At 48.3% G+C, this 26817-nt stretch overlaps 1 protein-coding gene across 2 annotated transcripts in view; it reads right to left on the bottom strand.

Moving 5' to 3' along the window:
* Positions 1 to 26817, bottom strand: part of WWP1 (WW domain containing E3 ubiquitin protein ligase 1) — a 2181222-nt gene that overhangs the window by 484309 nt on the left and 1670096 nt on the right. For both annotated transcript variants that reach the window (XM_069621301.1, XM_069621302.1), the window contains exon 19: positions 4051 to 4191. In XM_069621301.1, the coding sequence (XP_069477402.1) occupies positions 4051 to 4191 (141 nt within the window). The remainder of the gene's footprint in view (positions 1 to 4050; positions 4192 to 26817) is intronic.

The raw sequence follows: 26817 nt of genomic DNA, 5'->3' as shown, positions 1-26817 counted from the left end.
GATACAAAAAAAACACCATTCAGGTGGGCTAAAACGTCAATTAGATATTTGGGAAAGCCATAAAGCCGGGTCGCCACCAGTTGTGCTAGGCAAGCTACCCAATACTAGTGGAACAGATTAAAAAGGATCTAATTAAATGGAGAGGACTATATATCTCATGGCTAGGGACAATAGCAGTTGTGAAGCTGAATATCTTACCAAGATTACTGTATATGTTTCAGACCCTCCCCATTTCAGTGCCTAAGGCTATGCTGAGAGGCATACAGGCGTCCATCATGCAATATGATAGGTTATTTATAACGTGCTTAATACCCACAGGTTAGAACCTGTGTTGCCCTATGTCATCTTGCTTCCAAGGCAAGCATGTTGCCCCTGAGCTATTCTCCCACGGCCTACGTGTAAGAAACCGGGAATAAGCAGAGGAGCACTATATCGTTCTAAGTTCCTGGGGGTACGGGACTAGGCTGCCCACATATTATGAGGTAATTTAAGGCGGTACAATTGATTGAGGATGCTGGCATAGTGGGGTAGGACAGACACAGGCAAGATCCGGGTGTAAATGAGTTAGCTGTATCCGGGGAACACATCTGGAAGATACCATGGATAAAAAAGTAAGATAGACCTGAGTCACTAGGAAAGAACCCTATCACGAAATCTACACTAGAAGCCTGGGATATAATCAATAAACAGGGCAAACTAGCACTATGGCCCAGTCCGCTAACACCACTTTTTAGGAACCTAGCTGTCCCCCCAGGAATGAACAGAAAAGATTTAGAAGATGGATACATGGGGGTGTAGTACAACTAGGGGACCTAGTTGAAGGGCACAACATTAAAATAATGCTGCAGAGACTTCAGCCTCCAAAAGCAGATGTATATGCATACCAACAGAAAAGGCCTTGGGCAACAAAGCAAGATATACAAGAGGGAGCTACGAGATCACTCAGCACCTGGGAATCTCTTATAAGCACTCGCAACACAAACAAAGGCATCATATCGGCCATCTACAAATTACTGATGAACGGAGAGGACCATGTTCAGGTAGGAGGGAGGGACGAATGGGAAGGAGACATTGGAAATGTACTGAGGAAGAATGGGGAACATCAATAAAGGATAGTTTGATATATGATATGAAATGGCATTTATAACACGCCAAAGTAAGGAACTGCAACATAAGGTAATCTATAGATGGCACTACACCCCAAAGAGGTTAAATAAGATACAAATGCAAAGGTTAGCCCAATGTTGGAGAGAGTGCGGAATGGACAGGACACCATACACATATGTTGGGGATGTCTGCAGTTTAGGAATTTCTGGCAGGCGAATGAATTGTGAATTAATGAAATAATACCAATAGCAATGGACCCAGCCTAAGCTCTCATGAGCATACCACCACGAGGGGAGTCGCGACTAAATGGGGGTTAGGGGAGGTTAGGCGCTCTATGTTCCAGCTTATAATTGTGTGTAAAATGATACATAGCGCAACAATGGGCGGAAAAAAAGAGCCCCCATCAGACATTGAATGATTCTATAAGATATGGGAGGTCTTTAGCATGGAAAACAGCAGCGGTTGTAAATAGAGTAACAAATAGTTGAACACTACTTGGTCACCCTTCATGAGCTATGCCCTCAAGGACCTGAACCAAATGTGCAGCCCAAAAAGACTGAAGTTAATAACAGAAAGCGAAGTGCCAGAGAGAGGAAAAGTACAATACCCCAGAGAAGGCATGGACATGCGAGTGGGGGAGGGCGATCAAAAAAACTTGAGATATAACTAGAAAGGGAACTGGGGAAAGAAAACTGTTGATTGTATAGTTCAGAAAATGTGCAAATGAAAAGTTGTTATTGGAAATACAAACCGATAATGAAGCTCTTCCATTGTTTGTGACAACTACTCAAAGACGGTTGTGCCCATTTTTAAAAGGGGAGATCGCTTAGATCCTGCACTATCGCCAGATTACCTTACTTAACACAAGCTGTAAAAAAAAAATGTCCTCCATACTTTTAGAATAGATTGAGAAATAAGCTGGTAGGGCTGACAGACTGGATATTTATCGATCAGGTTTCAGCAGGGGATAAGGACAGGCTTAAACAGCTTCTTAATTTATCTTTGGACACGGCAAGCTAGTTTAAGGAAACCCCATGGTTTATAGCTTTTGGGGACCTAACAGACACCTTTGATAATACAGATGGATATAAACTGTGCCAAAAACTCTTATCCTGGGACATGCCTACTTCCGTGTTAGACATATTTGTAAACTTGCATTTGAATTCTTCTTTGCAAGTTAGGTTTGATCTGGCTGCTACCATGTCTAAAAGGATATTAACCTTTGAAGGCCTATAGCAAGGTTGCGTGCTGGCGCCTGCACTCTTCAATGTATATGTTGTCGATATTCATGTGAATTTATCTAAAGTAAACTCTTTCCCACCTAAACATGGTGCTTTCCATTTTTCTGTATAGTGTATGCCGATGACTTTGTTGTCTTTAATAAAACGCCACTTGAACTTCAGAGAACGATCAATGGTCTCGAGCTATACACCAAGTCTAATGACCTACTCATTCATTCGACTAAAACAAAAGTGGTAAGACTATCTAAAGCATGTGAATGTAATTCCTTTGTGTGGAAGTTGGGTTCTAAAAGAATTGATTTTGTGAATGACTGCATATTTGGGTTTCCGATTCTGTTCTAAAACAAATATAAATACCCTTTATAAAAATTTGAGATGGAGAGGAAGAGTTTTTGCCACCCAAGGTGGCTCCGCTCGATGTTAAATATGACTGCTTTACTCTTTAGCGTGTCATTCGTTTATACAAATCTAAAGTTTTATCATCTTCACTTTATGGTGCAGAATTTTTACATCAGAAGCCTCTTTTGTGGCACTGCCTTGAAGGTATTCTATGGTAGAAAGTATTAATCCTCCCAAGGGAAATTCCCTATGTTGTGGTAGGATATGAAATTGGATCCAACATCTATAGTGGTCTGGAATAAATTGGCAAAAAATCCTTTTATTCAGTGAAATTTGGGATTTCCACAGAATTTGTTAGTCCCTTTACTAAAAACCTCTGCTCTGCATGATGAGCAGGTTTTGACAACATTGGTAAATACTTGTGACCAGATACTGTATGATATTAATGTAACTAGAGATTTGTTAATCTGTAACCCAGTGGCGGTTAGGAAGACTCTTTGGGATCAAAACTTGTGCACTAGTAGAAATGCATTGGCCTCCTATAAATTATTTAATGATCAGGGACAAGAAGAGAAGAAAATAAAGATCATGCCAGTATACTTAAATAGATGTACCTCCAGACCTGTTAGGAATAACCTTTCTGAAGAGTAAACTAAATATACATTGCACATACAAAATTATTGCTAGTCGACTGAAAAGTAGCTATGACTTACAGAGCTATAGGCCACGTCATTCCCAAAGTAACATTGAGAACGTTGGTTCATAGAATGTGTTAAATTACATGGTGCAAGATGCTAGTTTTTTTTAACGTTTTGTTTATGAAATGCCAGTGTTATATACCAGAAGTTTCTGGTTCCGTATTCTAATTGGTCAGCGGATAAATTTGATTATTGCAGCCTCTCGTTTTATTATTAGTGTCTTGGGCGTCTTTTATAATAAATGTACATACATAGCCTATGATAAGAATTTGCATTTTTAAATATGAACTGCAATTAATCTTACTATGTTTTGTATTGAAACTTTTATATGCATTTGTTCTTTTCTTTAATCTGTTTTAAAATACCTTTGTGTGAAAGATTTAATATATAACTAGAACACATAAAATTTTCAAAAATACTTTTCCAACCCTTTTTACAATGGATGATAACCAATATCTGCATGGTTAATCTAAGGAGAAAGGCAGGCATGTTAGCTTGTCTTATGGAAACTACATATTTGTTATATGTTTCTGCTTTTATTGATAATACCAAGCAGCAATGTAATGAGCATGGTAAGTGATGCAAAATCTGTTTCTCTTTTCTAGTGCCCTTAGCCTACAGCTATTTGATTAATTCTAATTTAAATAAAGGATTAAGTCACACACCCAATGTACTCTTCCTTGTTCTCTTCTGTAACTAGAACATTTGAGCCTTCCGCCTTCAAGTCGTGCGAGGTTACTTTCCCCAAGATCTCCATATCGACCGCAAAGTACATTTCCAAACCACACTCTTCAATGTTGTTGTCTCTAAAACAAAATAAAGTAGGAAACGTAAGAACTTTTTGCATTAAAGGTAGTCTAAAACCGAGATTAAAACAGTCAATTATGATAGAAGGGACAGGTACATAATATTTCACAAAAAAAGAACAGATTTGTAATTGCTCACATTTTACAACTATATGAAAACCTAGTTTGATTGATTTTATTTGTGATTTATTATACGCCTATACGCAAGTGTTTTAAGGTAAAGAGTAGTTTTACTAACACTGTAACAAAGTTTTACACACCCTTCTTGTTATTCTCCTTCCATCACCTCAATAGGAGAAAGTACTTACCGGTAATCTTCCTTCTATGGGCTCTTCTCCCGCAGATTCCTCATCCGATATCACTTCAAGCGTTAGCTGCTTGTGAACTATGACAGGGTGGTAGTGCGGCACAGCGTTGACTCCAGCATGAATCGGCGGTGCCACCCCTTAACTGAGGACGTGACATCAGCAGTATTTATATATTAAGTCATTACGCTCCCATACCCGAGTCTCCCTCTTGCCCCCCCCCTCCCCAAGCTCAGCAGCCGCAGGGAAGAATCCAACAGGATTTGGTTGACGAGAAGCCAAAAAACACTTTTTGGGGATTAGGAACAATCAGTCTACTTTGAGCAACAGGCCAACAGTACCCAAATGAAACAGCACAGCTCATAATTCCAAAACATCACAACCTTAAATTGTCATCCCAACAAAGAAGAGAAACTAGGAGCGTCAACTAGACCACTTTCATAGCAGGGAAGGATGGGAGGACGATGAAGATTATGCGGGAGAATAATGCATAGAAAGAACATTAACACCAAGTAATTTCTCCATCAATGGAATGGATTCTCCTGCAGATTCCTCATCCGATAAGTCTGCCAAAGCAGTACAGGGTACGGAGGTGGGATGAAAATCTCAACACGAAAGCTTTGCAACACCAGTTTTCCAGCGCCATGAGACACATCCAGACATTAATGTTTCGTGAAAGTGTGGAGCAATGACCAAGTCGCTGCCCGACAGATCTTTTATTGGCACACCCCTTTGCAAAGCAGAGGGCATCGCCTTACCTCGGGTGAAATGCGTTCTGATATCAGAGGGCAAGTCTTTTCCCACTTTGTTGCAGAATTCTGCAATGCATAGGAATACCTTAAGAGCTGCCCAGTCCTTCCCCAGTTTTAGAAGAAAAACAAAAAGCTGGCTCTTTGGCCAGCCATGGCACTAGACACCAAGCAGTTGCCCAGATCACCTTTCAGAACATGATGATTCTCTATTTCTCTGCAAATTGGTTTGTGTATATACAATGTACTATATTCCTGATATATCTCAGTGTTAAAATCTGTGTACAGTAATATATTTAATGCTTTTAAACTGATCTACATGGCACCTGCTCCTACTTGACTTGCTTGCAAATTGCATCCTTTAAAGTATTTTTTGTAAATTAGCTTCTGTATAGTCCTGTTATCCTGCTGCCTTATAAGCAGTATAAATAATGTTTATAATGTATTGCAACCCTACGCTGTATACCTGCTCCTACATGACCTGTAGGTTGTAACTTGTAAGTAACTTGTAATGCGCCCAGATACCCCAGGGTGTGAAGTATATATAAATAAATAAACTATCTAACAGGAAATTGTCTGCTTAGACATCGCCAGACCCTTCCTGGATTGTGCGACAGCAACAAAAATGTGGTCATTAGGTCTGAAGTCCGTAATCTTAGCCACATAGTAGCTGAGCACTCCCTTTGGGAACAGCCTGTGTAGCCTTTTTCATCCCTGGAAAGTTGAGGCAGTGGGTAGAAAACAGGCAGGTCAATGCTCTGAGAGACATGAAACTCTGATACCACCTTTGGCCGGAATTTAGGTCAGACTTAAAGTGAAGCCTTCTCCTTGAAAAAAATGCAGGCAGTGCAGTCTGCAGGAGAGAGCTTGGAGCTCACTTACACGCCTTGCTACGGTAATCCCCACCAGAAAAGCCATTTTAAGGTTGAGTAAATTAACAGAAGAAGAATGCATAGGCACCAAATCGAGGCTCAATCTGGAACCAAAAATGATGTTAGCAGAAACCTGTTTACAAGGCACCTTCAGAAATTACTGAAATATAAAGAAGGATCCCTGATTTAAAGACCTCTTGAACATAGACAAAGCCACCAGGCAACCTTTCACTGTGACTATCTGAAGGACGGATGAGCCAGCAGCAGAAGGAATTCAACCACTTTGGTGGAGGGACACGAGATGGGGGCCATCCCGCGACCCCTACACCGCGCTTCAAATTTTCTTCACCTAAGCGCATACAAAGACCTAGTGGAGGGTCTGCGTGCAGCCAGCAACAACTGAAGCACCTATGCCTAGAGGTCCCAGTCATCATGTCTCATCCTCTCAAGAGTCATGTATGCAGATTCAGAGAATCCCTACCAACTGGGACAGGAGGTCTGGCCTAAGAGGAAGCCAGCCAGCTGGGCAGAAGGCAATTTGCAGGAGCTCAGAGTACCATGTTTTCCTCGCCCAGTCTGGGTTGATCAGGATCATTGTGGTCTGGTACCTCCTCAACTTTTCTTAGAAGTCACGGGAGGATATTGATTTAAGGGAATGCATATTGGTGGCTGAAGACCCACTCCGCCAGGAACGCATGCCTCAATGCATCCCTGTTAGGCAGAAACCTGTGCAGTTCCCTTATGGACCACTGCAAAAGATTTAAGACTACAGGTGTTTGGCAGTAAACCCACTTGGTAGCAGTCTGTACCACACAGATTCACTGGTAGCTGTGGCTGAGCAGTCAGACTTCCCTCAAGAAGAGTTAGGCAGTATACAGAGCATACAAAATAGGTACAGAAATACAGTAGCACAAGCAAACACTGACCAGAGCTTGGGTGTAAAAGTATATAATTATTTAATACACACTTAAAAACACACACTAGCACTAAATTGGTAAGATAAGTTCAAAACACAATCACTATTATCATATGTACATCCCTGATTACTTGTTGGACAAGTCTTAGTTAACACCACTTATTTCCAGACAGAGGTGAGCGCTTAACGTTCGATGGCACTCCAACAAGTTAAATAAAAAGGGGAGGGAAAAGCAGAATTATGGAAGCATACACACTAAAAACTTTTTAAAGAACCACAGCAAGTTAGGAAGGCACAGTCTACTGGTGAGCAAGGAAGTTTAGGTGCCAGGCCCACTTTCAAGGGAACCAGGCGGAAGTTGCCCAGGATCAGACAGTTACACAGAGTCTTCAAAGTTTGTGGAGGTAGTTCGAAAAAAAGGTTTAGTTCAGTGCAGGAAAGTTAGCTAAGGTGTCCCAGGCTAACCCAGGTTCGAGAGACGAGGATTTAATACACCCCGTTCAAACAGTTGCAAGGGAAGCCAGGCGGAACACAGTACCTTAAATGGAGAGGATCCTCCAGCGGGGGCAGTTGTTCCTGGCAGCGGGTGCAAGTCGCAGCGTCGTCCAGAGGAGGAGAAGATCTCGTCGTGGAGGAAGGATGAAGGTCGTTGCACTGCCAGGGAAGAAACCAGCCGCGGAGTTCTCCGGTACAAAGGTACTACCCTTTCGGTTTGCGGTAGTGGTGAAAACGTGGTATCCCAGTTGCCGGGGTGCTTGGCACAGGCAAGGCGGCCACGAGATGCTCCAGGGAGGCGAAAAGAAGGTAGACTGGTTATCCCCACCAGTCGAAGGAAGAAGACTCTCCGGGCTGGAGATCTCCTCTGTCGTTGGGAAAAGTGGTGAGATGGTTCAGCAGGGATCCACCGGTGGTGTCGTGGTTGCAGGCCGGCTCAGCTTCTCCCTCCTCGGATTCTTAGGTCCATTGGCGACTTCTGAAGTTCCAGTCCCCAAAGCCCTGCTTTTATGCAGCACACCCCCATTCATTCAGCCTAGCTGCCAATCAAACATGCTAAGTGGTGAGCCGGCCGGCTCTCCACTTGGGCCAATCACACAAGAGTGCGACTTGAGTTACCAAGGTAACTCAGTCCAGGGTGCCTAAACCCCCCCTGCCCCTCACACCCCCTGTGGTACCCAGACAGAGTGGCACCACTTTTGGGAGGCTTCTGTGGAGAAGCCCGCCAAAAAGTGGAACAAAGGGCTCGACTTGGGTTGGAGTCACAGAAGAGAACACAAACGCCATTTTAGAATCGAGTTCTGGCAAAAAATACCAACCGGCGAATTAACATTAAATAAATAAACCGGCGGTATGTTCAAGGCTATAAGAATTAAACAATTAAAGTTGGTAGCCTCGAACAATGGGAAAATCCCACAGAGATATATTCGCAGTCGAATATAAAAAGTATCCACTACCACCAGCCAAAAATCGATCAGGGGGGACGGAGACGTGCCCCCTCGAACAACAGACCCCGGGGCAATCGAATTGCCCCGACCAGTACGTCCACAATATGATGGTTTGTACTGGTTTCTGTTCATAATTTGGGACTAGCAAAGCCAATGGTGACTTTACATGCCCTGGGAGACAGTAGTCAGTCTCAGGGTATGGAGTCTATGTTGGGGGGTCGCTACGACACCCCTGGGTTACGGCACGGAGGGTGCTGTGTAACCCACATCAAAAAAACACGAGACCCTATGGAGTAAAAGACCCCATAGCCCATAAAACACATGGAAAGTTAAAGGAACACCTCAAATCATGTCTAAGAGTGGGAGCAAAGGAATCTCACTCTTAGCAGGAGAGAAAAAAATAAACCCCAAAAATCCAGCAAAGCTGCTGGGGGACTCACTAGGTTTGGGAAATTAGTCTTACAGAGAATTCTCACTAACAATCCCTAACAGGGAATTCCCTCAATGAGAACTGCCTGCACTTCATGATGGCCCTCACGGCAAACACATCCATTTCCGTGGTACCCCACAATGTGAAGATCTCTTCCAGGACTTCCGGGCACACTTCTCACTAATGTGAGACCATGCTATGTCTGCTCAGATCATCCACCAACCCGTTCTCCGCTCCTGCCAGGTGGGCTATAGAAGCGGAGATCTCATTCTCCAGTAGTCAGAACCATAGTTGGAAGGCCTCCCCGTGTAGGGGCAGGGGACGTACACCCCCTTGCTTGTTTAGGTAGTGCATGGCCACTGTGTTGCCCATCAGAATGAGGAAGGAATAAAAGACATCGGGCTAGCATGATTAATCTTAACTCCAGCCTGTCGATGTGCCAACATTCTCCACTGGAGACCAAAGGCCTTTCACTTGCAGATCTACACAGCGAGCGCCCCAGCCTTTCAGGGACGCATCCGTCACCACCTGTGGCCACAGTGGCCAAAAGGGTTCCCCTGCCATCATGCCCTCCCTGGTGGCCCACCATGAGTGGGTGCTGGCCACCGCCCTCGACACCTTGAGAACGTCCTTCATGTTGTCGAAGTACTGGCATCATTGATCCATCAAAAGCCACTGAAGGGATCACATCCGTAGCCTGACCTCCAAAAAACTGCAGGAGGCCACAGGAAAGCTGTTGTGGTTCTGAAACAGCATGATCATCTACCTGACATGTGTGACTCTTTCTTTGACTCTTTCCTTGGGGCAGTTAGGGTGGGGGCTCGACCCTGCCAGGGACTGCTCCCATGGACTGCAGCTTGTGTGTTGGTGTGACTTTGGACTTATGGAAGTTTAGGGAGACGCACAAACTGGAGCAGGGAATGTTTCCTCGCTGCATCAATGCCTGTCCTGGAGACCATCCTCAGATCAACCAGTCATCCAGGGAAGGGAATACGTGGACACCGGATCTCCTGAGGTGCACTACCACAACTGTCATCAGTTTAGTGAAAGCCCTAGACGTGGAGGTTAAGCCAAAATGTAGCACTATGAACTGATGTTGAGTGTCCACGATGATGAATGTCAGGAACTGCCTATGCTTTTGATGGATCGGCATATGGAAATAAGCCATCTGAAGGTCCAGCGACACCAACCAGACCTGGAATAGCCTAGAGAATCTCCTTCAATGTCACCATCCTGAACCTATCCTCTAAGGAACTTGTTCAGGGTCCTGAGGTGCAGGATGGAACAAAGTCATACTCCTTTCTTGAGTACCAGAAAATAGCAAGAATGCCAGTCCAATATTCTCTCCTTGGGTGGTACCTCACACACTGGACCCTTTCTGAGGTGACTACAGTTCTTTCTGGAGCTCCTGTTCCAGTTGCTGGTGAGGGGAATGGGGATGGTCTGTCTGGCGATTTATTTTAAAAAAGGAAGACAATATCCCCATCGGATGAACTGCAAGGTCCAGACATTGGAGGTTACTTTCTTCCACATGTCTCAGTACTCAGAGATGCTCCCTCCAACCGATGACATGTGTGGAGAGAACTCAAAGCGGCTTAACAGACGTCACCACCCCATCTGCCGATGCCTGTTCGCACTTAGAGGCCCCTCTGCCCAGTCTGGGATGTGAGACATGTCTATGGCCCTGCTTGGCCTGTGACAGTTGTGCTTTCCGTCCAAAGGGAACATACCACCTGTAGCCTCTGCCTCTAGACGAGAAGCCAAAGGACTGCTTGACAGCTTGTTGTATCGCAGCTGCTATGATTTCACAGCCAGTTTGAAATCTTTGAGTTTTTCTAAGTATTTGTGGGCTTTTGACCCGCCAAAAAGACTAGTTGAGGATGCCAAGCTTATCAAAAGCCAGCCATGAGGGATTTGCTCACCCCTTTCAGCTCACCCTACCTCAGAAGTGTTGGTGGTCCAAGCCGACAAGATAAGCTCACAGCCAGCTACATCCACTTCCAACTTGCCGATGGACAGAGTCCAAGAAGACTGACGCTTTAGCGAAAAAACCTTTTTTCATCCTGGAGCAAGGCTCTAAAAGCAAACAATGCTTCATGCGCCTTTGGCAAATATTCTCATGTTCTATGGAGAATAGCCAAGGAGACTGATCATATCCCAGCAGGGGAAGTGAGAGATGGGGTCTCCAGCATGGGGTCCGGCATGGATTCCCATGCTCATGCATATTCCCCTTCAGGGAGTGTTAAGGAGAATTCTCATTCAATGGCTAATTTCCCTTACCTAGTGATTCCCTCAGCAGTTTTGCTGGATTTCTGGAGTTATTTTTTTCCACTTGGTAAGAGTGTGAGCTTTTCCCACACCCTTACCCATGTTTTGCCATGTGTATTTCATCTGTTTTTGTGATTGTGGGCTTTGGAGTACACCACTTCAGTAGCCCCCTTCTTTTGTGTGTTACACAGCACCTTCAGTGCAGTGACAAAGGGTTGTCTTTTAGACTTCCCACCAACTCCATTTCTGGGGCTGACGACTGTCCCCCAGAAAAGGGTAAAGTTGCCATTAATTTTACTTAGTCATTTAACCACAGATCCAGTACCCCCCATTTTACATGGAGTACTGGAAAGGGTTAATCCTTAGCCTTTTTTATCTGTACCTCCTAGAGCATTGTTTCACTCTTAACATTTAGACTTGGCTGGTGGCAGTGGTATCTACCCTACCTTTTCTATCGCAATTATAGTATATAAACGTGGTATTGTTTTAGGCTATTATATTAGCCCCAAACTTAAACCCGCTTGACCAAATACTTTTTCTTTTGGCTCCGGTCGAGTTTATTCACCATTTCTTTTTGTTAAAGTCCTTTTTGTGCTTTACTTTGCGCGGCAAACCAAGTTTGCCTTCTTTGTTCACTGTCTTTTGGCGGGCTTCTGCCAAGAAGCCCTCCTCTAAGCGCCTGGGTGTCTAGGTGGGCTGAATCTGAGGGAGGGGTGTAGCCACCCCCTGTACAGGGTATCCTAGGAAACCCAAGTCGCACTTTGCCATGATTGGCTGAGGTGGTTGTGCAGGCTGGACAACCCCCCCGCTGCATGACTAAAAGCCAGGATGTGTGAATAGGGGATTTTCGCATAAAAGGCAAGACTCTTGGGCTAGAAGTCACAGTCGCCACTGGAACTAAGCGGACAAGAAGTCGGCTACTGCAAATATCCCGTCCCGGTAAAGCCCTGCTGCAGTCCTAAACTATCTACCCTTCGACGACCAGAGAAGATCCAGTCCTGAGTCTTCTTCCTTCGAGCCTGGTGGGGATAACAGCTCATCTTCTACAGCCAGAGGATCCTCTTCGTGGTCGAAATCGCTGCACACTGCTGTAGTGGTCCGGATAGCCATCTGAAGAACCTCTCCTGTTTTTAAGGAGCGCACCTTTTATTCACCATCGCTGCTGCCGGCTTCAGCCCTGTGTGGTTCGGACCCCGCCAGATGTTGTCCTTCTTGCCGAAGCTCCAGGAACCATGGGTCTGCAGGAAACTAACAGGAACAACTGCCGTGGCACCAGCTTCTTCATTGAATAAGGTACTGTGTTTTGCGTGAGGAAATCGGGTGAATCCCTTTTTCTCCTCCTACAAGGCTTGCCCTTATTTTCCCTCCTTCTTATAACTTTTGCTTCCTCCAATGACAATATCCAAGTACTCCTGGCTACGTGAATCGTGAACTGTGACTCTCAACAACAGGAACCCGGTCCCACTTGACACTGGCTCCGGCCTATTGACTCTTGAATTCCTGTCAACTAGTGTTCCCTGATTCTGTCTGTCCTGACAAAAGTATTGCCTATGATTTTTGCCCCCAACTCTCTCTGGGTATCTCAGGTGCTAAGTGTGTTAACATTTCTTGCGGCGGATACGTGTTTCTTTAGTAAGACCGAACTGTCATTACTGTCAAAAAGTGATCGCATATGTATTCCCGGTAACATCTTTTGTTTCACAACAGCGGTCCGTTAAACCATAGGGTACTTACCTTGAAGTTATACCGTACAAAGCAAATTGGTTGGTTGTAGTATATTTTACGTGTGGTTTTGAATTAATAGAAGTGTGTGTTTATAACAAACAGTTTAAAAATAAATGTACTTATATTTTTTACCTGAAACCTTGAGTCAGTGTTTGCTTGAGTCACAGTAATTGTGGTCCCTTTGTATAATCTCTGCTACTGCTCATTTACACTTGAGATAAGCCTGGCTGCTCCGCTACTGCTACCACTTTAACATAGTAGTACAGGCTTGTACCAAAGGTAAAACTTGTATTACCACTTGTAGTGTTAATTGTGTGTAGTGGTCCCTAAGGGCACTGCACAGGATTCTGCCTAACAGGGTGGTACCCCTTGGTAAAAGGAAAAAACAGTTTTGCTTTCACTTACAAACTGTTTTTCTCCTTTAAACCAGTCACTGTCTTCTGTGTCATACTGCGCTGACCCAATGACAGTCCTCTTCCTCCTAAGCCCCTCCTCTCGCAGCCATCTTCAGATTTGGTAAGCACATAAAGTGGCAGTAGGACCAGAAGAGCCGCAGGGGACAGCAGGAGGGGTCGCATGTGAATCCATGCCAGACACATGCTGGTAAATAATAGTTACAAGTAAGTAACTTGTTCCTTCTCCAGCATGGGGTCTGGCATGGATTCACATGCTCATAAATAACAAATACATAGCAGTACAACATTACACAACCACGGGAGGTGGCAAGGCTCAACAGAAGCAATTACTATTACCTCTGAAACAGACTTACCTCAAGCGAAAAGGTTGCGTAGCACTGCTTGGCCGACTCTGGACTCCTCCTTGGAATGCCTGTCGACGCAGTAGAATTTCGTGAAGGTGTGTGTAGACTTCCACGTAGCAGCCCTGCAGATGTCCAGAAGGGGCACATCAGACAGGAACACTTGTCGTTGCAGTAATCACTCTGGTAGAATGGGCTCCCGGACTACCAGGCAGCAGTCGGTTTGCCAACAGGTGACGATGAGTGATGCAGCTGGAGAGCCATCTGGAGATAGAAGCCTGGGACAAGGCCTTCCCATGTTTCACAGGATCAAAGTTCAGAAAAAGCTGAGTAGTCTTCCAAAAACACTTTGTGCGGGCCACATAAAACTTCAGTGCTCGAGCCACATCCAGCGAGTGCAAAGTCCTTTCAGCCGGCGACAAAGGCGTCGGAAAAAACACAGGTAACACAAAGGGTTCGTTGGGATGAAATTCCGACTGAGAAACTTGGGCATGAAGGAGGGGTGTGTCCGCAGCACCACCCTTGTCTTGTGGGAAGTCAAGTAAGGCTGCTTGCAAGACAGGGCCTGGATCACACCTACTCTCCTGGCAGACGTGATGGCCACGGGAAAGTTGTCTTCCAAGACAGGAACTTGAGTGGGGCTTGATGCATTGGCTTGAATGGGGACCCCATGAGCCTAGTCAGCACCACGTTGCGTTCCCGAGCCGGGGCAGAGGACTTCACCGGCACAAATGAGCGGAATAGTCCTTTGATGAATTCCTTCACTAGACGGCGCGACCAAAGAGAAGACGGTCCCAGAGTTCTGGTGTAGCGGGAGATAGCCACCAGATGCACCTTGATGGAGGGGTGCGCCAGGCCGGACTCAGCCAACGACAGAAGGACCTGGGGGCTGTGACCCTCAGGGGGTTAATCTTCTGCAATGGGCACCAAGTCGCTAAACGCTTCCATTTGTGTCCGTAGAACTTCATCGTCGACAATGCCCTGGCCTTGGCGAGGACCTCCCTGGAGTCTGCAGGCAGCTCGTAACCACCAAACTCTAATGTTTCAGGAGCAAAGCCTTCAGGTTCAGCGATCCTGGGTTGTGGTGCAGGATTGCACCTCCTTCCCTGGCAAGAATATCCGCTACCACTGGTAGCTTGACTGGAGGGGATGCTGACATCCTGAGAATGTCCGGATACCAGATTTGCCTCGGTCACGCTGGCGCAACGAGGATCATCCAGCACTGGCACCGTCTGCGTTGACTGATGACTCTTAGTAGCAATGGCAACGGTGGGAATGCATACAGGAACAGGCCTTCCCAAGGGAAGGAGAATGCATCCCCCATGCTCCCCGACTGGGGAAACCTGCTGGTGAACCTCCGAAACTTGGTGTGCGTCACCGTCACAAACAGATCGATCTGGGGACTGCCCCACTTGAGGAAGAGGTTGTCAACTTGATCCTACCAAAGATCCCACTTGTGGCAAGAGCGCAGCTCCCTGCTGAGGGAGTTGGCAACAGTGTTTTTGACCCCCGCCAGGTGGAAAGGAATGAGGAACATCCCATGGGTGATGGCCCAGTGCCACAACTCCTGCGCCTCTCTTGAAAGCACCGGGAATCTGGTGTCGCCTGCTTCATTGTGTTGGTATGGTCTTTGAAGACCCTCACAACTCAAAAGACTTGAGGGCCCAAAACACAGCCCGTAGTTCCAGGATGTTGATGTGTACCATCTTCTGCTCCGGCAGCCACAGACCTCTGGCGTGGAGATGTTCGTTGTGTGCTCCCCACCCCTCCAGGGAAGCATCCGTCGTGACAGTCTCCTGGTATGGAGGGCTCTGGAAATCTGTGCCTCTGCTGATGTTGGAGCACACGCCCCACCACCTTACAGCCAGATGGAACTCCTTGTTGAGCACGACCCTGTTGTTGAAGCTTCCAGTCACCAGGATCCAACAGGAGTGCAGGGATTCTTGGAGAGGTCGCATCCGCAACATGCAGTGCTGGACCAGTTAGATGCATGACATCATGGCGAGCAGCGACTTGATGGTCCACACTGTGGTGATCCTCAGTGCAACAGCCACTGCACCTTGCCCAAATGGGCACTATCCTCTCCTTCAACGGAGCCGCCAGACAGGATACCGTGTTGAGCATGGACCCAAGGAACAGCATGTTCTGCGATCGGAGTCCAGCAGGATTTTGCATAGTTCACCAGACCCGTAAGCAGCCGGACAGTCCTTTCCGCGAGATCGACGGCAATGTCCTTTGACTTTGCCCGGATGAGCCAGTCGTCGAGGTATGGGTACACGTGAATTCCCTTTAGTCGCAGATGGGCTGCCACCAGAGCCAGGCACATCGTAAAGACTCTGGGGACCGACTTCAGTCCAAAGGGGAAAGCCTTGAACTGGCAGTGCTTCCCTTGTACGACGAAGCACAGGAACTTGCTATGTTTTACGTGAATGGGGATGTGGAAGTACGCGTCCTCCAGATCCAATAACGACAAAAAGTCTCCCTCCTACAATTGGAGGAGCACGTGCCCGGTTGTTAGGGAGAATTCTCTGTTAAGGCTAATTTCCCAAACCTAGTGAGTCCCCCAGCAGCTTTGCTGGATTTTTTGGGGTTTAATTTTTTCTCCTGCTAAGAGTGAGACTCTTTCTCCCACTCTTAGGCATGATTTGAGAATGTCCTTTGACTATGTGATTTGTTTTATGGGTTATGGGGTCTTTTACTCCATAGTGCCTCATGTGTTTTGGGTATGTGTGTTACACAGCACCCTCAGTGCAGTAACATAGGGGTGTCATAGTGACCCCCAAACATAGACTCCATACCCTGGGACTGACTACTGTCTCACAGGGCATGTAAAGTCACCATTGGCTTTACTAGTCTCAAATTGTGAACAAAACCAGTACAAACCATCATATTGTGGAAGTACTGGTAGGGGTAATTCGATTGCCCCTGCGTCTGTTTTCCAAGGGGGCACTGTCCGGTCCCACCTTGTTGAGTTTCTGGCTGGTGGCAGTGGATACCACGCAAAATATTCCCCCGGAAGATTTCCTATGGTATTTTCCCATTAATTTTAACTGCACCATTTTTTGGTGCAATGTTAAAGATACCGCCGGGTTATTTATTTAATATTTATTCCCCGGTTGGGACTTTTTGCCAGGACTCGGTTTTAAAATGGCATTTGTGTTCGCCTCTGAAACTCTAACCCAAGTCGAGCCCTTTGTTCCACTTTTTGGCGGGCTTCTCCACAGAAGCCCTCCAAATGGTGCCACTCTGTCTGGGGTCAACAGGATGTGTGGGAGGGGTATTAGGTACCCTGGACTGAGTTGCCTTGGCAACTCAAGTCGCACTCTTGTGTGATTGGCCCAGTGGTGAGGCGCCAGGCTCACCACTTAGCATGTTTGAGTGACAGCTAAGCTGATGAATGGGGGTTTTTCTGCATAAAAGCAGGGCTTTGGGGACTGGAACTTCAGAAGTCACCACAGGACCTAAAGATTCCGAAGAGGGGAGAAGCTGAGCCATCTACGACGCCGCCGCCGCCACCGGTGGAGCCCTGCTGTATGAACTCACCAATTCCCCGACAACAGAGAAGATCTTCTTCCAGGAGAGTCTTCTTCCCTTTGAGCTGGTGGGACCAACCAGTTCGCCTTTTTCGCCTTCCTGGATCATCTATCGCCAATGCCAAGCACCCCGGTGGCCGGATGGCCACGCTTCACCACTACCGCGAATAAAAGGATCGTACCTTTTAACCGGGAAACTCTGCGGCTGGTTTCTTCCCTGGCAGTGCAACGACCTCCAGCTTTCCTCCACGTCGAGATCATCTCTTCCCCTGGACGAAGCTCCGACTTGCACCCGTTGCCAGGAACAACTGCCCCCGCTGGAGCTTTCTCAACATTTCAGGTACTGTGTCCCGCCTGGTCTCCCTTGCAACAGACTGTCCAAGGTGTCCCGTAAATCCTTGACTCTCTATCCTGGGGTGACCTCGGACCTGCTAACATTACCTTTCTAACTTGATCCAACCTCTTTTGACTTTTCTGCAAAGACTTTGAGTGCATCTCCACTGTGTGATCTTGGGCACATTCCGCCTTGCTCTCGCCAAGAGTGGGCATGGCCTATGAACTTTTTGCTCTACAGTAGACACTGCCTTTCTTGACTTGCTGTGGTTTCTTAAGAGTGTTGGTACTGTGTGTTTTTCCTATTCTGCCTTTTCTCTCCCTTTTTAACAAATTATTGGAGTGCCATCTACGGTTACACGCTCACCTCTGTTCTGCTAAATAAGTGGTGTCTTAACCTAGACTTGTCGAATATTTAACTAGGGAGGTGTATATACTTATAGTGACTGTGTTTGAACTTGCTTGACATATTCGTGCCAGTGTATTTTGACAAGTGTGTTTTTAAATAAATAATTATATACTTTTTTACCAAAGCTCTGGTCAGTGTTTGCTTGTGCTACTGTATTTTTAGCCCTATTGTGTATATTCTATATACTGCCTAACTCTTCTTGAGAGAAGTCCGACGGCTCAGCCACAGCTACCAGGTAAATCTGGGTGGTGCAGACTGCTACCAATTGGGTTTACTGCTTACTTCTGTAGTCTTAAACATTTTGCAGTGGTCCCTAAGGGAACTGCACAGGTTTCTGCCTAACACCGGTCTTCTTTCTTACCAGAAAGTATCTTGAGTAAACCCCGAAGTCACTTCGGAACCAGCTCTATCGCCCCTTTTCTTAACGTGGCCCGGACTTCCAGCAGCAGCTGAGGGATATGAAGTTCCTGCCGGGCCACCAGTGGTATTCGCAGACACTTTCGTTGAAACTCCAAAGTCTGTCCGTGGGCGAGAGAGTCCAGCATCCATCGATCGGTGCAGATGTTCTCCCACAAGTTGACTAAGTTCGCCAGCTGGTCTCCCACTGGGGTGCAGGCCCGACATCCTGGCTGGTTCAGTCCTGCTTGGAGACTTGCACGCCGGACTGGTAGTCTTGACGACGGTGGCCACCTCCGAAAGCCTTGGAACGACCCCTGTAGACTTCCTGGGTCGTGGAACGGGGGGGGGGGGGTTGGTGGAAAGAGCACCATCCACCGCTGAAACTCTTCGAAGACCTCCACGACTTCCCTCCTGAGGGACGAAAGGACAGACGGTGCTGTTGCAGCGTGCCCAGGGCATGGGCCGTCTCTGTGTTGGCCTTGATGGCTTGAAGTGATTCGACTGCCTTGCCGAAAAGATTGTCTCAGTCAAACCGCATGTCCAGGACCCTCGTCTGGACCTCCTGTCTGAAGTGGGTGGCCTTCAGCCAGCCACGACAATGGAGGCAAACCCTGTTTCCCATCTGGCGGAAACCTGTGTCTGCAATGCCCAGGGCCACGGTGAAGGCACGGTCTGACGCCACTTCACCATCCTGAAGGATCTCCATTGCCCCGACCCGCTTGTCCTCTGGGAGGAAATTCAGGTTCAGAGCCATCTTGTACCATAGCTCCCGGTCAAACCAGGCTAGGATCTCTAAGGCATTGGTAGCCTTGACCATCATCGCTGCCGAGTAGATGACTTTCTGTCCTTCTCCGTCAAATTTCTTCCCCTCGCCGTCCGCGGAAACAGAGGTTGAAAACGAAAGGTTGAACTTCTTCCTTGCCGCAGCCAAGACCACCGAGTCCGGCGATGGTTGCGACTGCAGACATTTGGACGCAGACTCTGGTACTCAATATTTATTTTGCAGCCGGTCCTTCTTTGCCAGTGCCGAGGAGTGGTTCTTCAGAAGTGCCAGCCCCTCATCCCAGACATCATCCAGGAGCGGTACAGACAAAATGGTCTTCCTTTTCGCCTCCCAGCGTTGGTACAGGAAGCCTTCCTTTTTCTTCTCTTCCGGGGCGAGCTGAAAAAGTTCTGACACACGGGCGGTCATGGAGTGTAAGGATCCCACTTCGTCCGGTGGGGAAGCCCTTGGCGGCAGAAAGAGTCCACCGTCCTCGTCGGTGTCCGTCGTAACCGTGGCTGTCCCCATGTCCCTAGGGGGGAGGGCTGTGATGGTTGGAGCGGAGGCATGGGATGCCTCCTCCTTTTCTTCGACAGTGGTGGCCCTGGTGTCAACAGGGTCATCGCCAGTGGAGTCACTGGTAGTGCCGTCAGCATCCTCTTCTGAATCTCCGACACCAGTGTGTGGAGGGTTGAGAGAATATCCTGCAACAGGTATCTGATAGGTGCCAGAGGGATGGGGGTCGCTGGGCCCAGCGCCTATGTCGTCCCCTCCGGCGGATGACCCCTCAACGTTCTTGTCGTCACCCATCTCATCGAGGATGGTGTGGACGGACCCCACCCCCTTTCTTCGGGCCCTGAGGGGTCAGCTTTGAGGTTGAGGTCTGGCATCCTCTTCTCTGCACCCTTCTCCACTGGTCTTGCTGAAACCTCCCACCTTGGAGGAAGCGCCACCCTGGCCGCCACAGGGGTACCCTGGACTAGGTCAGCCCCTTTCGCCTTCGAGAGGGTGGCAGCAACCATCTCGATGGAGGAGGACGTTTTGGCCTAGACCACCTGGGCCTTCACTGGCAGGATGGATACCTTGTCCTGCTTGGCCTTCTCTGGTTTCTCCTGCAGTTTCCCGGGGCTAGCTGACTTTCTCTCCGACGAAGAGCCGGAGCGATGGCTGGAGATTGAGGCTGATGGAGATGATGAACGCGCCATGACCGTTGCGGGACCGTCTTGTGTGGCAACCCCCGGCAGAAGCGGACTGCAGTGCTTGGCCTTGATTTAGGCCCCCACGGATGGAGCACCATTAGAAGCCTGCTCTGGCTGGCTGGATCCGGATGAGCCATGCCTCTGTGGCCCACATGGGGTAGAGGCCCTGGCATTGAGCCACGTCGCCGGCTGAACATGTCGATCCTTCATCATGCGCTTGGAGAAGCCAAGGCAGATCTCACAATCTTCTTCCTCGTGTGTCGGGTGTAGACAATACAGGCACTGGGAATACCTGTCATCCGTGAAAACATTCTGCAAACCGCAGCTGGTGCACAGCTTGAAGAGGGAAGCTCCGTCCTCCTCCTCCAACATGATCCGGCGCGGTGTAGGCCTGATGAACTTCTGGAAACTTCCAAAAAGAAAACACTCAACGATTTATGCTTTTGAGGGGTGATGAAAGATGTGCATGGATAAACGATGGAGCACAAAGGCTCGATTTAACAAAAAAAACAATATTCCTATCAAAAAACCGCAGAAAAGCTCAAAGCGCAAAACATGAGGACTCCTAACACTTGAACGTGCTGTAAAAATCTGAAGATGGCTGGCAGAGGAGGGGCTTAGCGAGAGGGCAGTCATTGGCTCGGGTCAGTATGACCCAGAGCTCAGTGATTGGTTTATAGGAGAAAGACAGCTTATATACGAAAGTGAAACTGTTTTTTCTTTTACCCGAGGATTCCCGGCCGGACGACGGGGAATATTAACGAGCATGTGAATCCATGACAGACCCCATGCTGGAGAAAGAAAGACCGACAGTTTCCCTATTCCCAGGACCTCCTTCAGTTCCAAAATATCTATGAACTTGGCCCCCCCACTCCCCACAGCTGCCCTATTCTTTTTAGCCCTGCTTCATACAATGCCTGAAATCTCTCGGGATTCGGGATCGCGTCTCTAACTCCCAGTACCCACAGGTGTCCCAGCGGGGAGAGCCAGGTTGTAACTCCCTTCATTTCTGCACCCTTTCTCCAAATCTCCCAGATGGTCCCCAATATTAGATGCACCCTATTCCTACAGGGGATTCTAGCTCTCGGCACCCATAACCATTCTTTGACAGTAGCAGGTCGAAGGTGTTGGTTGTCCAGCGCAATCCATTGGAGATCCCCTTGGGTCCGAAGTTGGTCAGCCTGATAATATAGTTTCACGTCCAGGAGGTCGCCCCCCGCCCCCTCTCTCCTTGGGCAGAATCAGAACCTCCCATGCTTTCTGGGCCTTCTTCCCCTGCCAAAGAATTCTCAATAAGGAGTGCTTCACCTCCTGAAAGAAGTTCGGGATGCGTATCAGGAGCATTTGAAATAAGTACAGGAGCCCTGGGAGGACGACCATTTTCCCATTTTCAGTGCATTTAGTCGCACAAACCATGATACCGTAAGCTTACTCCACTTCAGTAAGTCCAACTTGATCTTGGAAAGCATGGGGGGAGGGAGATGGCCTCAAAATGTCCCCCCACCTCCCTAGTGAGGGTTATCCCCAAGTATCTCACCGTTCCAGAACTAACCTGAATCCCCAGGGGGGTGAACCTTTCGATCTCACCATCTCAAGCCCTATCCAATGGGCAAAGGATTGATTTCGACTTATTGATCTTAAATCCGGCCAGGGTGGCGTATTGCTCCATCTGTTGGACCACCGCTGGTACAGACGTCAGGGGGTTTACTACGTGCAGCAGCATATCGTCGGCATAGAGGACTACTTTATATTCCACACCTTCCACACTAAATCCCTCAACCCTGCTATACTCTCTAATCCTCTGTGCAATGGGTTCTATTGAAAGCGCAAACACCGAGGGGGGAAGAGGACACCCCTGTCTAGTCCCCCTACCCCATCCAAACTAATGGGAAAATCACCCGTTTACAGCCACACGGGTACTAGGGGAAGTGTACGACGCCATGATCCCAACCGTAGGAAGTCCCCCCCAATACCAAATTTAATCAGGACCGCCTCAAGAAATTCCAAATCCTCCCTGTGAAAGGCCTTTTCAGCTTTAAACGAAAGAAGGGAGGGGTCCTCCCCACTCACTCCGCTGGCCTCCTGCATCGGATGCAGAGTTTTCAGCGTTGCCTTTGATAAAACCCACCTGATCCGGATTGGAATAAGTGCGGCATATAATCCTCAAGCCTCGCTGCCAGCACCCGGTTGTATATCTTAGCGTCAATATTGAGCCGGGAGATCGGACGGTATGCACCACATTTTTTTGGGGTCCTTCCCTTCTTTAGGAATCACAGAGTTTAGAGGTCTGGAGAAATACTCTGGTGCCCTTCCGGCCTTAATTATCACGTTTAACTTTTTTGTCATAAATGGGAGCCAAATATTCTGCTATCCCTCCCGCCTCCGGTGCAAGCTCTGATTTGAATAATGTCTCAGAGAAGGAGGCAAATGCCTCCTGGATCACCTCAGTAGATGATACCAGTCGCTCGCCCTCCCCCTCAATCTCCTTCACCCACCTTTCTGTCCTCTTAGTCTAGCAGCCAAGAGCGAGTCAGCCTTATCCACTTTGTTGTAAAAGTCATGCTTGAGGAATTGCAGGTTGCGTATTATCTTGCCCTCCTCGAGAAGTTACAGTTCTTCCCTCTGGCTTCCCTAATGCTATACTCCCTCCCCTTCCCATTTGCCTGTGCTTGTTTATCTAGGGGGTGTAACTCCTCTTGTAGCCTCCTCTCAATTAGGGCCGCTCCCTTTTTTTCTCGCGCCCCTTCCCTGATCAGTACACACCTTCAGGTAGCCATTCCCGCTTCCCTACTGTCCTTGTATCCACCTCTCCTGTGTGATTAGTGACGAAGAATTCCTCGACATCCCTAATCATCTCTGAACGCAACAGTGGGTCCTTCCATAGAGATTCGTTACATTTCCATTTGGAGCCTCTCTGGCCCATACCCGCCCATCCCAGATCCAATGTAACCATATCATGATCCGACCACAATGTCGGGGAAATCTCCGAGTTCAGCGCTTCCTCCCAGAGATTCCTTGAGGCATAGATGTATTCAACCCTAGTAAAGGTCCTGTGGGGTGAGGAGTAGAAAGTGTATCCCCTCTCATGTGGATGAAAGTGGCGCCAGATATCCCTCAATCCGCCCACTTCAAGAATCTCTTAAATCTCCCTGTAACCTGGCCTCACCTTGCCCTGATCTCTATCCTGCAACCCTTGCCCGTCCAGATTCACATCTGCCCATATGTTAAAATCCTTTCCAATAATGAGGTGTCCCGAGCTTTCCATTATTTTTGGGAGAATATACATCAAAAATCTCAATTGGCCTTGGTTGGGGGCATAGATTGTGGCAAATGTAAAGCTCACATTTCTGATGGTCCTCGAGACCAGAAGGACCACCCCCCACATCTGACCATACTCTAAATACTTCTAACTTCAGTGCTCTGTTTAGTAGGATACCCACCCCTGCTTTTCTCAGAGGGCCCAACCGCCAGCATACCTGGCCCAGCCAGCCACCCAGGATCTTTCTTTCCTCCCCCTTCCAGAATTTGGTCTCTTAAAGGAACATCACGTCCAATTCTACCCTGCGGAATTCCCTCGCTACCAACAATCTTTTGGTCGGTGAGTTCAGGCCCTTCACATTGAGAGTTCCAATCCTCAGCCGGCACTCCTGGGCCCCCTTACAACTGTGCGCCATCATGTTATACCTGTACGAGCCCTTCCCCATTGCCACCCGGTTAGCCACCGCGTGCCCCCGTGAATTATGTCACTGGAAGGTAAAAAAGAACCAAGTAAGATCCATGGTACCAGTTCCCCTCCACCACTCCCCTCTCTTCACCCAACCCAAAACTGCACCTGGCCCTCCCCATGTAACATCACTGGGGTGAAACCAAACCACCAACTGGACCCTCTCAATCAGGTCCCATCAAGATAGGAACCCTTGCTCTCAGAGCACCCTCCCACGCCCATTACCAGCACTTAAACCCCTTCCCCTGCCGCCCCCCCCCCCAGGTGCACAGATCGCGGTATGTCCAGCGGACAGACCTGACCTCCTTCCAGTTTAGTGTGCCCCTGCACTAGATGACCTACCAGGCCAACTCCCCCCCCCCCCTGATGCACCACTTATTAGAAAAAGAGACAATATCCTCTGTTGTCATGGGTCAGCCGCTGGAGATGTGTTCAGCTTCCTGAACTTCCGGGACCCCGGCATGCGTGGGCTCTTCGGACCCATGACATGCTTAGTGTCTGCTAGCCGAGGGGCTGCTCACGTTCAGCTGGATTAAGCATTGAAGCCCATCACAACACTGGGCCCAACCACCTTACACTTCTCTCCCCTCCTCTAGCTCCTCTGTGGGCTTACCCCTCCAAGCTTCACAGTGGGAGGTGGTGAGCCTGCACACCATCCTTATGCCGCTCTACTATTTCGCCCTTCCCAAGGCACGGAGGCTCATGCCCCCGGCTTGCGTGGCAGTATCTCTCAGGGCCAGGCACACGCCCTTTAGCAGTGGTCCCTCACTGCCTGGTGGTCCTCTCCAGTTTGCTCTCCTATGCCCAGAGGGCACGTCTCCCCAGTGCGGAGACCCCACAGGTGCGAGTGCCCAGGTCCTACAGTCAACAGTGGGAGGCAGAAAAAGATCTCTGCCCCCGTTCTCCACCTTCGCCCCCCTGGTCCTCCTTCACTCGGGTCTACTGTTCTACTTCCTCCAGTGGGGGAGCTCCCCCATCGGTATTCCTTGCCACTGCTGAAGGGGGGGGGGGCTCTCACACCCCTCTGGAGGCCCTGCTGCCTGTATGCTGAGCCTGTAGTGTTTGATAGCTGGGAGGCAGGCACAGGCCCTATACAGGGGGCCATCACCTCCCACATACCCCCACTCTCCTGTAACCTCCTTCTCTCGCCCCTCTGGAGGCCCTGCTACCTATCTGCTGAGCCTGTAGTGTTCGAGGGTGGGGAGCCGGACACACGTCCCGGGTACCCCCTCTCTCTTGGTACGACCTCAGCTCCTTCCTGCAGAGCCTAGATTGCCGCGGCGTATAACATGCTCTTGTCTCGTGTGGCCATCTCTATCCCAGGCTATATCCATTGCGGTATGCCCAGGCCTCTTGCCCGCGGGGGATCTCCCACACTGCTCCCAGCTCCTCTCTCCTCTTTCGGGGTTGGGGCGGGCTGACACCCACCTCAATGCCCCTTAGGTGCCGAAGTCCTCGCCCCCTCAGCTTCTCTTGTTCCGGTCCTCTGTCCGGGTGCTCGCCAGGCTCCTCCCTCCTCGGAATCCCCCTCCAGCATAGGGGGGGGGGTGGGGAGTGTCCGATCCCCACTGTGGCAATGTGCTTTCGTTGGGCCTGGGCTGCAACGCTGCAGTGACGGGTCTCCTCTGAGCAGGCCACCCAGAGCTGTGTAGCAGGTTATGCGCACTGTTGGGTGTCTTGACCCACGTGCAAGCTATCATGCTACAACAATTGGTGCTGTGGGCTTAGAAAGTTCAAGATGGCGGAAAACCCACATGTGCGCCGAAATCCAGGAAAGCTGCGCAGTTTGTGCGCACACCAAAATGGTTGCCTCACTTGCCACCCACCAGTGCGAGAATGATAGGCCGGGTTGCCATGAGGGAAATGGGTTGCCAAAGGAAAAACAGTAGCGCCGGTTAGCTTCAAAGCGCTTTAAAACCACCCTGTGTTTCTCTGAAGGCAGGCTCAAAATGTCTATTTTAAACATTGCAACACATCTAAAAACTCACTGGACACCAGCAGACATTTGGTAGAATGGAGTGTTGTGTGCCTACATAATCTGGGAAATGAAGAGCCCAAAACAATGCTTATAACAAAACTGCTATGGAGTCAGCAGTTTAAGTTGCACTGGATTTAAAGACACTAAAATCGAAAATGTTTAGATTAAATGAGTGACCTATGTTTGGTGTCACATGCCTTTGTAACTGTTGAAATGTCATAGTTTTGCACTTAGAATCAGCATTCTAGCTGCATGTGTAAAATTGCAAGTTAATTTAAAAAGCAACCAAAAAACATGACAGTTAGCTGAAAGTCTGGCTTAAGGAACTTGATTTTGCTTGACAGCTACCCCCATCAGGAGTGAAACTTGAGTCACAACTGTGTTCCCAGGCCTATCTGCCTTTTGCTGGCCACACTAATGATATGCCATCTCTCTGATAATTGAATTAAGGGGAGCCCTACAGAATACAGGAGCTCTGAACAATGTAACCCCCTTCACCCAGGCAGATGGTTTATGGCAGGAGTCGTAAATGGTCGTAAAAAGTGGCTTCCTCCTGAAGGAAAGGGGAGGAGCACTGCCTGTGGGAGCAAGCTGGCTTGGCAGAACTGGAAAAACCAGAAATTCAACCTTGTGCTGAGGGTAAACCACACCCCTTTGGAGCCAGAACATAACTTTAAAAAGATGGATCATTCATAGAGCGGACATGTGAAAATTTTATAAATGATACCATAATTCTTGTGATTTTTCTGCCCACAGTTTAAGAGGTTTTTAGAACCGGTGGTATGTTCAGGGGGGTTTTAGCGGAAAAGTGGATATTACTCTAA

This window comes from Ambystoma mexicanum, chromosome 5q (genome assembly GCF_040938575.1).
Source record: "Ambystoma mexicanum isolate Mex_15411 chromosome 5q, UKY_AmexF1_1, whole genome shotgun sequence".
NCBI lineage: Eukaryota > Metazoa > Chordata > Amphibia > Caudata > Ambystomatidae > Ambystoma > Ambystoma mexicanum.
The sequence above is the reverse complement of the archived record's forward strand: the minus strand, read 5'-3'. Positions and strand labels throughout refer to the sequence as shown.